At 42.9% G+C, this 13,842-nt stretch overlaps 1 protein-coding gene across 1 annotated transcript in view; it reads left to right on the top strand.

The window, feature by feature from the left end:
• Window positions 1-13,397, top strand: part of PTPRN (protein tyrosine phosphatase receptor type N) — a 68,462-nt gene extending 55,065 nt beyond the window's left edge. The window contains exons 13-23 of the mRNA XM_044303251.1: window positions 1,511-1,729; window positions 3,825-4,034; window positions 4,160-4,307; window positions 4,855-4,928; window positions 6,310-6,387; window positions 6,476-6,595; window positions 7,147-7,313; window positions 8,332-8,385; window positions 10,844-10,908; window positions 11,203-11,276; window positions 11,418-13,397. Of these exons, the coding sequence (XP_044159186.1) occupies window positions 1,511-1,729; window positions 3,825-4,034; window positions 4,160-4,307; window positions 4,855-4,928; window positions 6,310-6,387; window positions 6,476-6,595; window positions 7,147-7,313; window positions 8,332-8,385; window positions 10,844-10,908; window positions 11,203-11,276; window positions 11,418-11,489 (1,281 nt within the window). The 3' untranslated portion in view covers window positions 11,490-13,397. The remainder of the gene's footprint in view (window positions 1-1,510; window positions 1,730-3,824; window positions 4,035-4,159; window positions 4,308-4,854; window positions 4,929-6,309; window positions 6,388-6,475; window positions 6,596-7,146; window positions 7,314-8,331; window positions 8,386-10,843; window positions 10,909-11,202; window positions 11,277-11,417) is intronic.
• Window positions 13,398-13,842: the final 445 nt, after the last annotated feature.

Genomic DNA, 13,842 nt, shown 5'->3' with positions numbered 1-13,842 from the left:
CATGATCAGTGGGGACCCAGCGGTCGGACCCCCAGCAGTCATACAGTTATCACTGATCCTGAGGAAACGTGATACATGTTGCATATAGCAAAAGCCCTTTAATGTTTTGGAATATTTTTGTCCTGAGGCCACCATGTCAATAAATGTTTTCTACAACAGTTCTAATATGAAGATTAATAGTTGTGGATCATGGGTCATCTGTGGTCCTTCAGGGTGGAAGATGTTTTTGGAAATGCTCTATAGACCCTCATAGCTCATCAAGTGCTAATTTCCAAAAAGGACAAAAAGCAAGTAGTGTCCATAGAAGGCAATCCCATTAGTCAGGTATTTGATACAGAGCCAGAATGAATTTCCTTGGGTCCACCAGAGGAAATGTTTCTGGAGGCCTACCCTCTGGTAGACCTTAGTGGACCCTGCCTTATAAACAACCCTGTTTTATAAAGGGCCCACTCACTGGAGTATTTTCTGGTACTCTGGTGGGGCCATCCTACCCTGATTTGAGCTGTAGTTTAGAGTTCAGAAGAGGTCTGAATAATCAGGCCCATGCCCATCTTCTCCCAAAAATTGACTTAAAACCTGAAGAAACCTTTGCAGAACTCTGTTTTAGTCTACTCCTCAGATTGCTATGTTGCTAAGAAGGTATTTCTTGGATTTGTTGATTGCCCAACAGTTGGAGAGACACAAGTTGGAGACTATTGGTTCACAGGATGAGCAGATGTCTCTCTTGGGGTCTCCTAAGGGTGTGTGTCCAACTATAGACATAGGTCAACCCAAACTACGGTCATTCCAGAACCTCGAATATAATGCCCAAAACCCAATGCAGAAGAGTCATCATATGTTCTTCAAGTCTTGCACTGTGGAATGAAATGAGATAATCATAGGGTTAAATAATTTTCTTATATAAAAATAAGAGAAAGAAGCCAGAATGAACAGGGTTTAATCATATTAAATTCACAATATGATGTTCGGTTCTTGAATAATTCAGTTTTGCTTTGGACACAATATAAGGATTCTGAGAAATCTGATTACTAGTGGCAGCCGAGATGGTGAGGACATGAGGCTGTCAGGAAGAATGTCCATAGCAACCAGCCTGTCTTATATAACTCAGGGTGAACTGAGATCATGCTGAGGGTCACAGAGGAGACGTGGAGTGGCAACAATATTACAGCACACTTTTCCATGTCTCTTAATGCTCTAGTAATCAGATTTACTTCAAGATAAATGTAAGTGGAGAATTCACAGGGATCACAAGTCGAAGTTCTAAAATTATCTTCATGAATCCCGTGTCATCATATAACATGGATCATGTGTCCACATAACATGTATGTCACCGTATACCGTATAGTGTACATGTCTATTAAAGTGGTCCTGTGTCCAGATATAGGCCCTAGAGAGATGCCTACGAGTAGGATATTCCCAACTCTATTTAATGAAGCCAATCACAAAAGTTCTTTATTTGATCCCGTATTAAAGGTTTCTGGTATTAATCCGTGTCCTTCTTCATATACAGAGGAGCAATGCCACCGGCACCACCTTCCCCCATGCTTCTCACTTTGGGGACACTTTCCGATTTGTTCTCCTTATCTTCATCGCACTGGCCTGCATAGCTGGAATCGTAATCGCCTCTGCTGTGATCTTCTGTTTACGACAACATGCCAAGCAGCGGGAAAAAGAGCGACTTGCAGGGCTTGGGCCTGAAGGAGCCGGAGACTCCACCTTTGAGTATCAGGTAAAGACTCATGTTCTTGTCTTGAAGTGTTAGTGTTATAGTAGTTATATTCTTGTACATAGGAGCAGTATTATAGTAGTGATATTTTTGTACATAGGAGCAGTATTATAGTAGTTATATTCTTGTACATAGGAGCAGTATTATAGTAGTTATATTCTTGTACATAGGAGGCAGTATTATAGCAGTTATATTCTTGTACATAGGGAGCAGTATTATAGTAGTTATATTCTTGTACATAGGAGCAGTATTATAGTAGTTATAGTCCTGTACATAGGAGGCAGTATTATCGTAGTTATATTCTTGTACATAGGAGCAGTATTATAGTAGTTATATTCTTCTACATAGGAGACAGTATTATAGTAGTTATATTCTTGTACATAGGAGCAGTATTATGGTAGTTATATTCTTGTACATAGGAGCAGTATTATAGTAGTTATATTCTTCTACATAGGAGACAGTATTATAGTAGTTATATTCTTGTACATAGGAGCAGTATTATAGTAGTTATATTCTTGTACATAGGAGCAGTATTATAGTAGTTATATTCTTGTACATAGGAGGCAGTATTATAGTAGTTATATTCTTGTACATAGGAGCAGTATTAAAGTAGATATATTCTTGTACATAGGGACCAGTATTATAGTAGTTATATTCTTGTACATAGGAGCAGTATTAAAGTAGTTAAATTCTTGTACGTAGGAGGCAGTATTATAGTAGTTATATTATTGTACATAGGAGCAGTATTATAGTAGTTATATTCCTGTACATAGGAGCAGAATTATAGTAGTTATATTCCTGTACATAGGAGCAGTATTATAGTAGTTATATTCTTGTACATAGGAGGCAGTATTATAGTAGTTATATTCTTGTACATAGGAGCAGTATTATAGTAGTTATATTCTTGTACATAGGAGGCAGTATTATAGTAGTTATATTATTGTACATAGGAGCAGTATTATAGTAGTGATATTTTTGTACATAGGAGCAGTATTATAGTAGTTATATTCTTGTACATAGGAGCAGTATTATGGTAGTTATATTCTTGTACATAGGAGCAGTATTATGGTAGTTATATTCTTGTACATAGGAGCAGTATTATAGTAGTTATATTCTTCTACATAGGAGACAGTATTATAGTAGTTATATTCTTGTACATAGGAGCAGTATTATGGTAGTTATATTCTTGTACATAGGAGCAGTATTATAGTAGTTATATTCTTCTACATAGGAGACAGTATTATAGTAGTTATATTCTTGTACATAGGAGCAGTATTATAGTAGTTATATTCTTGTACATAGGAGCAGTATTATAGTAGTTATATTCTTGTACATAGGAGGCAGTATTATAGTAGTTATATTCTTGTACATAGGAGCAGTATTAAAGTAGATATATTCTTGTACATAGGGAGCAGTATTATAGTAGTTATATTCTTGTACATAGGAGGCAGTATTATAGTAGTTATATTCTTGTACATAGGAGCAGTATTATAGTAGTTATATTCTTGTACATAGGAGCAGTATTATAGTAGTTATATTCTTGTACACAGGAGGCAGTGTTATAGTAGTTATATTCTTGTACATAGGAGCAGTATTATAGTAGTTATATTCCTGTACATAGGAGCAGTATTATAGCAGTTATCTTCACGTACAATATATGGCGACGGCTGAAAGCATGAGGCAGAGCGGTTGTCTGAAATTTGATTTCCTAACCATTGTTTTCCCTTATTACCCAAATTGCTTCTATTCAGGTAATAGGTAGATATTGGAGATTTGCAGTAAATGAACCTTCTCCTTAATATCAATGGTGACTGGAAATTCACTTTAAGGTTTTATGAAACATAAAGTGCCATTATTTATGTATGAGATTGGGTCGCTCAGCCTATTATTCTATCCATTGGATGTACGATTGTTACCTGGTGTCTCAGATCTAACTCTGTGACTTTGGCTGCCTTGTCACATCCCGTCGAGTACGCCACTTCTTACCATTCAGTCCGCTTATCTTTGGAGCTTTCCGTAACTACTAAAGTCAGTTCTGTCCTTCTAATCACAGAGGTCGAGATAACTTGCTTCTTTATGTCTTTCCATCTCAATGCAGGACCTTTGCAGGCAGCACATGGCTGGAAAATCTCTCTTCAGTCGCACAGAGGGAGCGGGGGCAGCGGCGGAGAACTCCCGTGTAAGCAGCGTGTCTTCCCAATTTAGTGATGTCCCACAACCAAGCCCTAGTTCCCACAGCAGCACTCCGTCCTGGTGTGAGGAGCCCGTGCAGTCTAACATGGACATTTCTACCGGTCACATGATCCTGGTGAGTGAAATGCGTAGGGCGATCGTAAAGCCTCCGCACGTGAATGATATTAGATGCTCGTCTTTTGTGATTGGAGTACTTTTAGTTTAGTAAATACCCCATATTTTTGCCGTCACCCCCTACAGGCATACATGGAAGATCATATGAGAAATAGGGATCGTCTGGCCAAGGAGTGGCAAGCCCTGGGTGCCTACCAGGCTGAGCCAAGCACCTGCTCTATTGCCAAGAATGATACCAACCTGAAGAAGAATAGGAATCCAGACTTTGTACCCTGTGAGTGCCATAGTTATATTTAACCACTAAGCTGACTCCGTGTCTCCTCACTACAATCCCCAGCAAGTGAGAGCGGCCTCCAAAAAATCCTGCAAAAAATGCACATCGCGCAGTTTAAAGGAGTTGTCCAGGATTAGTAAACTATGGTGGCTTTATTTGAAAAGCAGCCCCGCGCCTGTTCATGCATTATGCCTGGGACTGCAGCTCAGCTCCATTGAAGTGAATGGTACTGAGCTACAATACCACAAACAGCCTGTGGGCAGGTGGGGGTGCTGTTTGTGGACAACCCCTTTAACCTTAGAGCCTATTGGCGACATATGACACTGTATAGATATACAATGGGGACCATCAGAGTCGACCATTGAGATCCTCACAGGGCAAATGTTAACAGTAGGCTGGGCTTTGTGGTGCCCCTCTGGGCCTGCCCACATATACCAGGTCTATTTAGACACAGCTGGTCGCCATTTTCTCTTGCTGATTCGTTATGTAGATTCAGTGTTCTCTCCTTCTTCTCTCGGTGACTTCGGACTTTCTGTCTCTCCTGTAGACGACCACGCGCGTATAAAGCTGAGGAGCGATAACAACCCGTCCCGCAGCGATTATATCAACGCCAGTCCCATCGTACGTAATAGTCACTGATTGTTCCTGTAAATCAGATAAGTCACATGTTGTTATCCAGCTGCTAATATTACAACCCCCAACAAGCAGTACTACTACCAGAACATGATGTTCCCCAGGAAGAGCTTACAAATGGTTCTCACTGGTAATGGATACATGGATCTGGCATCAACCAAAGTAACGGCCAGGGCTGGAAGTAATGTACAGGAATTGTAATCGCTTGGGCTGAGTTCACATGGTTCAGCTTTCCGTTCTTCTGATCATCATCAGAAGAAAAAAAAGAGGATCCTGTAAAAAAAAAAAAAGGATCCTGTTGCATCAGTTGTCATCCGTTTGAGCCTTTTCTGTCTAAGATCCCTGCATGCAGGACTTTTTTTCCTATTTAAAAAAAAGGATCTCATACAGATGGATGACAACTGATGCAACAGGATCCGTTTTATTTACAGGATGCAGTTTTTTCTCTCTCTCTTTTCTTTTGACAGATCAGAAGAACGGAAAGCTTAACGTTGATGTGAATGCACCCTTAGGGCGGGTTCACATCAGCGTTATAAATTCCGTCATTGTTTTCCGTTATAACATGGTTATAATGGAAAATAACGGAATCCATAAGATGGAAGTCAAAACGGAAACCTTTAAGAGGCATTACGTTATGATCCTTCATAATACAAGTCTATGAAAATCATAACGGATCCGTCCTGGTTTCCATTATGCAGGAGCCAAGTCCTACATAACGGAAACCAGGACGGATCCGTTATGCTGCCCATAGGATTATGACGGAAGTCAAAACAGAAGCCTTTTAAAGGCATTTCGTTTTGGTCCGTTATAACAGAAGTCTATGGGCAGCATAACGGATCCGTCTGGTTCCCATTATGCAAGATGGAAAACAAAGATAGATAGATAGATAGATAGATAGATAATAGATATGAGATAGATAGATAGATAGATAGATAGATAGATAGATATGAGATAGATGATAGATAGATAATAGATATGAGATAGATAGATAGATAGATAGATAGATAGATAGCTATGAGATAGATAGATAATAGATATGAGATGGATGATTTGTCTACTTCTGTGTTGCACCTCAGTCTATATCTGCTATTTGCTGCACTGCAAATCTTTCTTTCTATAGATAGAGAGATATGAGATAGATAGGAGATAGATAGATAGATAGGAGATAGATAGATAGATATGAGATGGATGATTTGTCTACTTCTGTGTTGCACCTCAGTCTATATCTGCTATTTGCTGCGCTGCAAATCTTTCTTTCTATAGATAGAGAGATATGAGATAGAATGTTCTCCAGTCTTGTTAATAGAGATGGCGAATCAGATATTTACAGATATTTTCTATTGTCGGTTTCTATGATTCTCTATCACAGATTGAACACGACCCTCGTATGCCGGCTTACATCGCCACCCAGGGGCCCCTCTCTCACACCATTGCTGATTTCTGGCAGGTGAGTTTGGACTATTATAATGTCTCCTGCCTCGTCCGTAGATCTGTGTATTATCCCCCGGGATCACGTTGGTTCTTCTCCTCTCTAGATGGTTTGGGAGAACGGCTGCACAGTGATAGTGATGCTGAGCCCCCTGGTGGAGGACGGGGTTAAGCAGTGCGATCGCTATTGGCCTGATGAAGGATCCTCTCTCTACCACATCTATGAGGTCAGTGAAGCCTCCAGCGTACCCCAGTCTATGCGGACACCCCGCATGGAGGCTGCACAGACTGCAAATCTTGCAGGGACCCAAAAGTGAATCTACATTTTTAGACTGGGCAACTTCACAATGTATGGTTCATCCAGTCAGCTACATCCATCAGCTGCTGCAGAACCTCTTTGAGAAAAGAATATAGCCCTTTATGTTAATCAGTGTCTCCTTTCCCCTTCAAAATGATGTTCCTAATGTGTCTTAATCCCCTGCATAAGGATGAGTTTACTGCTGCCTGCAGCCACCACTAGGGGGAGCTCACTGCATATTACTTATATGGACCTGAATAAGAAAACAGTATGCAGTGAGCTCCCCCTAGTGGTGGCTGCAGGCAGGTAGAATTTTACCTCTTGACTAAAATAAAGCTCTGACTGCTATAAAGTTACATTCAATATTTTGAAAGTGAAATGGTGCAAAAAGGTGGAGGTCCACTTTAAGATATAACTTAGTTGTGCATTATAGTAGATATTTGGCTTAGGTCACATGTTTTATATTTTTCTTCGTCTCAGGTGAATCTTGTGTCTGAACATATCTGGTGTGAAGATTTCCTGGTTCGCAGTTTTTACCTAAAGAATGTCCAAACCCAAGAGACCCGAACTCTTACACAATTCCACTTCCTGAGCTGGCCAGCAGAGGGCATCCCCAGCAGCACTCGCCCATTGCTGGACTTCCGCAGGTGAGCGCCCCAATCTCCTTTCATTCACAGCTAAGACAGGTCATCCGTGTAGGCTCTGGGGTCTTGTGAAGATCCTTGGGAGGTGAGAATTTCTGCAAACCCCATGCAGAGGAAAGGGACAGAATCAAATGTTTTAACAAGAAATCTGCAAAGTGTGAATATAACCCAATAACGTCTCAAAACTGATGACTTTTTACAATTGTATCCAGTTGTATTCCAGACTGATACATTTTACCTGCACTGATACATTGTAACAAACTACCAGGGCTGTAGACATTTGTGTTGCTGTTGCCTTTAGTTCTCAGAGGATTGTCCCAACTGGATACGACTGTAATAAGCCTCAGCTGTGAGAATTAATAAAATCTTTACAGGTTTTCATTCCCGAGAGCGTTCTCATCCACTGACAGCAAGCGAAGATCTTGAAAATGGTGAAGAACTGAAACACAAAGTACAATAGAAAGTTGTCAAACTATTGATGATATAATGATTCTGTTTTAATGAAGCAAAACTGGAAACTCCTTCCCTCGCCAGCCCTGACTGCGCTGATAAACCTTTATACTCCAGGAGGTGATACGTTTCCGCGACTTGTTTCTTCACAGACGCGCGGCCTCCTGATCCTGTCTTGGAGCCTCTTTAATCTCCTCCTTGCATCTTCCTGGGTATCAGCTCACGGCTGCCCTTGTCATTTTTGTGATTTGCAGCTTGTAATTTTGGTCTCAGTTGCATAGTCACAAAAGTGATCATGAGCAGGTGAGACGCGCCTCCGCCACCAGGGGGCACCATCTGTCCTCTAGTCTCAATGCTGGACAGAGGCAGAAGGTGACACTAGAGAGAAGGGGTCTGACAACTTCCTCTTAACCATGGACGTCACGAACATGGAACGCCCCCGAACCCGGTGCATAGACTTTGCATGGTGGAGTGGGGGGACTTGTCTTACATGGGATGGGGGGGGGGGGGGTTCAGTAAGTGGCAGTAATAACTGGTGATACTGGTGTGAATGTGCCATCTTGTGTTACAGGAAGGTGAACAAATCTTTCCGAGGACGATCCTGCCCCATTATTGTGCACTGCAGGTAACAGTACAGTCTCACATAGACATACACTACATGTGCACAGCTCTGCTATACCATGACCCAGTACATACACTACAGGTGCACAGCTCTGCTATACCGTGATCCAGGACATACACTACAAGTGCACAGATCTGCTATACTGTGACCCAGTACATACACTATAGGTGCACAGCTCTGCTACACTGTGACCCAGTACATACACTACAGGTGCACAGCTCTGCTATACTGTAACCCAGTACATACACTACAGGTGCACAGCTCTGCTATACTATAACCAAGGTACATACACTACAGGTGCACAGCTCTGCTATACTATAACCCAGTACATACACTACAGGTGCACAGCTCTGCTATACTGTGACCCAGGACATACACTACAGGTGCACAGCTCTGCTATACTATAACCAAGGTACATACACTACAGGTGCACAGCTCTGCTATACTATAACCCAGTACATACACTACAGGTGCACAGCTCTGCTATACTATAACCAAGGTACATACACTACAGGTGCACAGCTCTGCTATACTATAACCCAGTACATACACTACAGGTGCACAGCTCTGCTATACTGTGACCCAGTACATACACTATAGGTGCACAGCTCTGCTATACTATTACCAAGTACATACACTACAGGTGCACAGCTCTGCTATACCATGACCCAGGACATACACTACAGGTGCACAGCTCTGCTATACCGTAACCCAGTACATACACTACAGGTGCACAGCTCTACTATACTGTAACCCAGTACATACACTACAGGTGCACAGCTCTGCTATACTATAACCCAGTACATACACTACAGGTGCACAGCTCTGCTATACTGTGACCCAGGACATACACTACAGGTGCACAGCTCTGCTATACTATTACCAAGTACATACACTACAGGTGCACAGCTCTGCTATACTGTGACCCAGGACATACACTACAGGTGCACAGCTCTGCTATACTATTACCAAGTACATACACTACAGGTGCACAGCTCTGCTATACTGTGACCCAGTACATACACTACAGGTGCACAGCTCTGCTATACCATGACCCAGGACATACACTACAGGTGCACAGCTCTGCTATACTGTGACCCAGTACATACACTACAGGTGCACAGCTCTGCTATACTATAACCCAGTACATACACTACAGGTGCACAGCTCTGCTATACTGTGACCCAGGACATACACTACAGGTGCACAGCTCTGCTATACTATAACCCAGTACATATACTACAGGTGCACAGCTCTGCTATACTGTGACCCAGTACATACACTATAGGTGCACAGCTCTGCTATACTATTACCAAGTACATACACTACAGGTGCACAGCTCTGCTATACCATGACCCAGGACATACACTACAGGTGCACAGCTCTGCTATACTGTGACCCAGTACATACACTACAGGTGCACAGCTCTGCTATACCATGACCCAGGACATACACTACAGGTGCACAGCTCTGCTATACTATAACCCAGTACATACACTACAGGTGCACAGCTCTGCTATACTGTGACCCAGTACATACACTATAGGTGCACAGCTCTGCTATACTATTACCAAGTACATACACTACAGGTGCACAGCTCTGCTATACCATGACCCAGGACATACACTACAGGTGCACAGCTCTGCTATACTGTGACCCAGTACATAAACTACAGGTGCACAGCTCTGCTATACCATGACCCAGGACATACACTACAGGTGCACAGCTCTGCTATACTATAACCCAGTACATACACTACAGGTGCACAGCTCTACTATACTGTGACCCAGTACATACACTATAGGTGCACAGCTCTGCTATACTATTACCAAGTACATACACTACAGGTGCACAGCTCTGCTATACTGTAACCCAGTACATACACTACAGGTGCACAGCTCTGCTATACTGTGACCCAGTACATACACTACAGGGGCACAGCTCTGCTATACCGTGACCCAGTACATACACTACAGGTGCACAGCTCTGCTATACTGTGACCCAGGACATACACTACAGGTGCACAGCTCTGCTATACTATAACCCAGTACATACACTACAGGTGCACAGCTCTGCTATACTGTAAACCAGTACATACACTACTATAACCCAGTACATACACTACAGGTGCACAGCTCTACTATACTGTGACCCAGTACATACACTATAGGTGCACAGCTCTGCTATACTATTACCAAGTACATACACTACAGGTGCACAGCTCTGCTATACTGTAACCCAGTACATACACTACAGGTGCACAGCTCTGCTATACTGTGACCCAGTACATACACTATAGGTGCACAGCTCTGCTATACTATTACCAAGTACATACACTACAGGTGCACAGCTCTGCTATACTGTAACCCAGTACATACACTACAGGTGCACAGCTCTGCTATACTGTAACCCAGTACATACACTACAGATGTAATCTGCCTATGATATATTTTTCCCTTAGTGATGGAGCCGGGAGGACCGGGACCTACATCCTCGTAGACATGGTTCTGAGTCGCATGGCTAAAGGTGAGAGAACATACCTAAAAATGTCACTAGAAAACAGGAGTGTCCCCAGTGATATTCCGTGTCCATGATGCCTTTTGGTTGCTCAGCATCAGTCAGCAGCATATTGTGGCTGCCATTTGTTATGCTCATTCTCCCTACAGCTCCCCTAAAGGTAAACCAGAGCATTACAGTACATCCACGGCGATGGGTCCTCCAGCAGCCAAACACAGCTCTTGGATTTCTGTAATGTGGGGGAGGGAGAATAAGAAACGGAGAGGGCACCTGATTGATATGGGGTATGTCTCTGTCATGCAGGAGTTAAGGAGATCGATATTGCTGCCTCACTAGAACATGTCCGGGACCAGAGGCCAGGGATGGTGCGAACCAAGGTATGCTCTCACTATAACACACAATGTGCATGGAGAAGATATATTAACTATTTACGGAGGGGCTACAGAATCCCAGTGTCATGCTCCGCCCCCTGCACAAGGCACATCTCCTTTAATTGGTCATTTTCCTGTCTTTTCTAGGATCAGTTTGAATTCGCCCTGACGGCTGTGGCCGAGGAGGTCAACGCGATTCTTAAGGCTCTGCCGCAATGAGAACGTGGTGACCAAGGTTCCCCACTCAAGGTTGTGACCTGGTACTGCCTTACGGAGATGGCAGCTCGATCCGTCCTCAAATACCCGTTCGGTGTTCTCTCTGCTCATCATGCCAGGGAGCCAAGGCTGCCCTTCCATGCCCCTACTGCCTATCCAAGCTTTTATCCCAGTACTGCCTGATTTCTAGCCCAACATTTGCTACCTCGTCCCCCATGCTTCACCCCTGAGCTGCTAGTACCTCATTATCATGTAGTCATGTCTGTTCATGTTTCCCAGCAGCAAACTGGTTCTTAGTCTCCTAAGTTCTCTGGGGTGAAATCCAAACAATAACACTTATAGCAAAGGGTCTTACATCTGGAATACAACGTTCTAGAGACCTGTACACTCCCTGTTTTATATCCCTTCATCCATGATCTTATCACAAGTGCACCTTTAAAAGATATTTCTATATATTCCACGTGGGGATCAGTCTATATCTGGTGGAAGCCTGCCGGTAATTCCAGTGAAAGCTCCCATACTGGTGAACATCCCTGTATATAAAGCTGAATGAAAAGTTATGCAACTTTGTAATAAACTTAATGTTTCAATGTCTCACCATCTTGGCTTGCAGTCAGTGAATAGGAACATCATTTGAATTCATAGCTTGAAAACCCAAGACCAGATTCTTCTCACACCTGTGGGATTGCTATAATTGTATCCAGTCTAGACAATACATCAGTGTCTCCTGTGCTGATAGTTTGCTACAATGTATCAGTGCTGGTAAAATGTAACAGTCTGGGATCATAAGATGATGATGATGATGATGATTGGGGGGCATTTAACAACCCCTACATCAGAAAGCTGGCTATAAAAAGTATCAAACTATGGATCTGAAACTTTTAAAAAATGTCATTTATGCAAAAATGGCGCTTTAACCCCACCCTTGCCACTTTTCAAAAAAGTGGGCTTGATGTGGGCGCCTATCATCCCATGAAGTTTTATCTACATTTACATGACTTTTCTGGCATAGCTGATGACTGAAATCTACACCAGCTGACAAAGAGTTCATTCCAAGTGCACCCAATGCCAGAGGATGCACTTAATTTATGATGTGGCTGGCGGTGCTTGAGATATCAAGACCGGCATACAAAACACTTAATAGATGACCCCCATTGTTGTTTGCATCCCATCCAGAAACTGAAAACCTGTACAGACCTGATACTTCTCACAGCTGAGGGTTTGTTACAGTTGTACCCAGACTAGACAATTGTATGTGGGAAACATTTTACCTGCGTTGTTACATTGTATCAGATTATCAGGGCAGGACAAAAGAGATTACTGCTGCTGATGCCAGGATTATCTATATTGAGTACAAATGTAGCAAACCCTCAGCTGTGAGCAGGACCAAGCATGTTCCACTTTTCAGGCTCTAGATCTAAAAAATGCTTCAATTCATTGACAAGAAGCAGACGTCTAGTAAATGGTAATACCTTGCGGGTTTTACATGAGCTGCGCTAATCTCTCTCATGTATTAGGCCTGTAGAGTTTACCAATAACCAGGACTATTTAAGTTCACTGACAGCAAGCAAGGATTTTGAATTGAAACACAAAGGGTTTAAAGACGGGAATCGTTGCCTGACCATAGGTGTTGGTGTCTAGTGGGGGGGGGGTGATATGTGACGCCCGCCCCTCATATTCCGTCCTGTCCGATCTTCTCTGTATCTGAATATGCTGCATTCTCCGCTGGGGATTGGCATGGGGGGAGGCACGAGACGAGGTAGCGCTTTCACTGCCCAGCCTTACACCCCCTTTATGTTTTCTAGATCATAACGCATCGTACTTCATCGCCAAAAATCAGAGAATCATTTCTAGAGAGATATAATAGACTTTAATTTTGTATATTGATGTGAATAAAGTAATTGTGTTTCGTTTGTGCAAATGCAAAAGGCGTCGCGTGTCGTCCGTTACACAGAGGAGGGTCTGCCGACTGGGGCGGCTTGTAGGGGCGGATGGGCACCAGCCATGCACACGATCAAAAACTCAATTCGGCTACTTCACCTAAGTTCACAAAGAAATTAAATTCGTTATGAATTACTTCGTCACGAATCTCATTCCATTGTATGTAGCGAGCGCAATGACAGCGATGGTAGCGGGCGCAATGACGGCAATCGCACCACCCCCTGGCATTGAACCCCTCAGATGCTGTGTTCAACGGTAATCGCGGACTCTGACAGTCACACTGAGGCCTTTCAGGGGTTAATCCTTAGTTAAAAACAAACAAAAAAATCATACTTTATCCATTTGCTTGCGGAGAGGCCGTCGCGGCCATCTTGATTGAAGAAAACGCGCCAAATCATGTGCGCACTGTGGTGAC

The sequence above is a fragment of the Bufo gargarizans genome, chromosome 8 (assembly GCF_014858855.1).
Source record: "Bufo gargarizans isolate SCDJY-AF-19 chromosome 8, ASM1485885v1, whole genome shotgun sequence".
In the NCBI taxonomy this organism is placed as follows: Eukaryota; Metazoa; Chordata; class Amphibia; order Anura; family Bufonidae; genus Bufo; species Bufo gargarizans.
The sequence above is the reverse complement of the archived record's forward strand: the minus strand, read 5'-3'. Positions and strand labels throughout refer to the sequence as shown.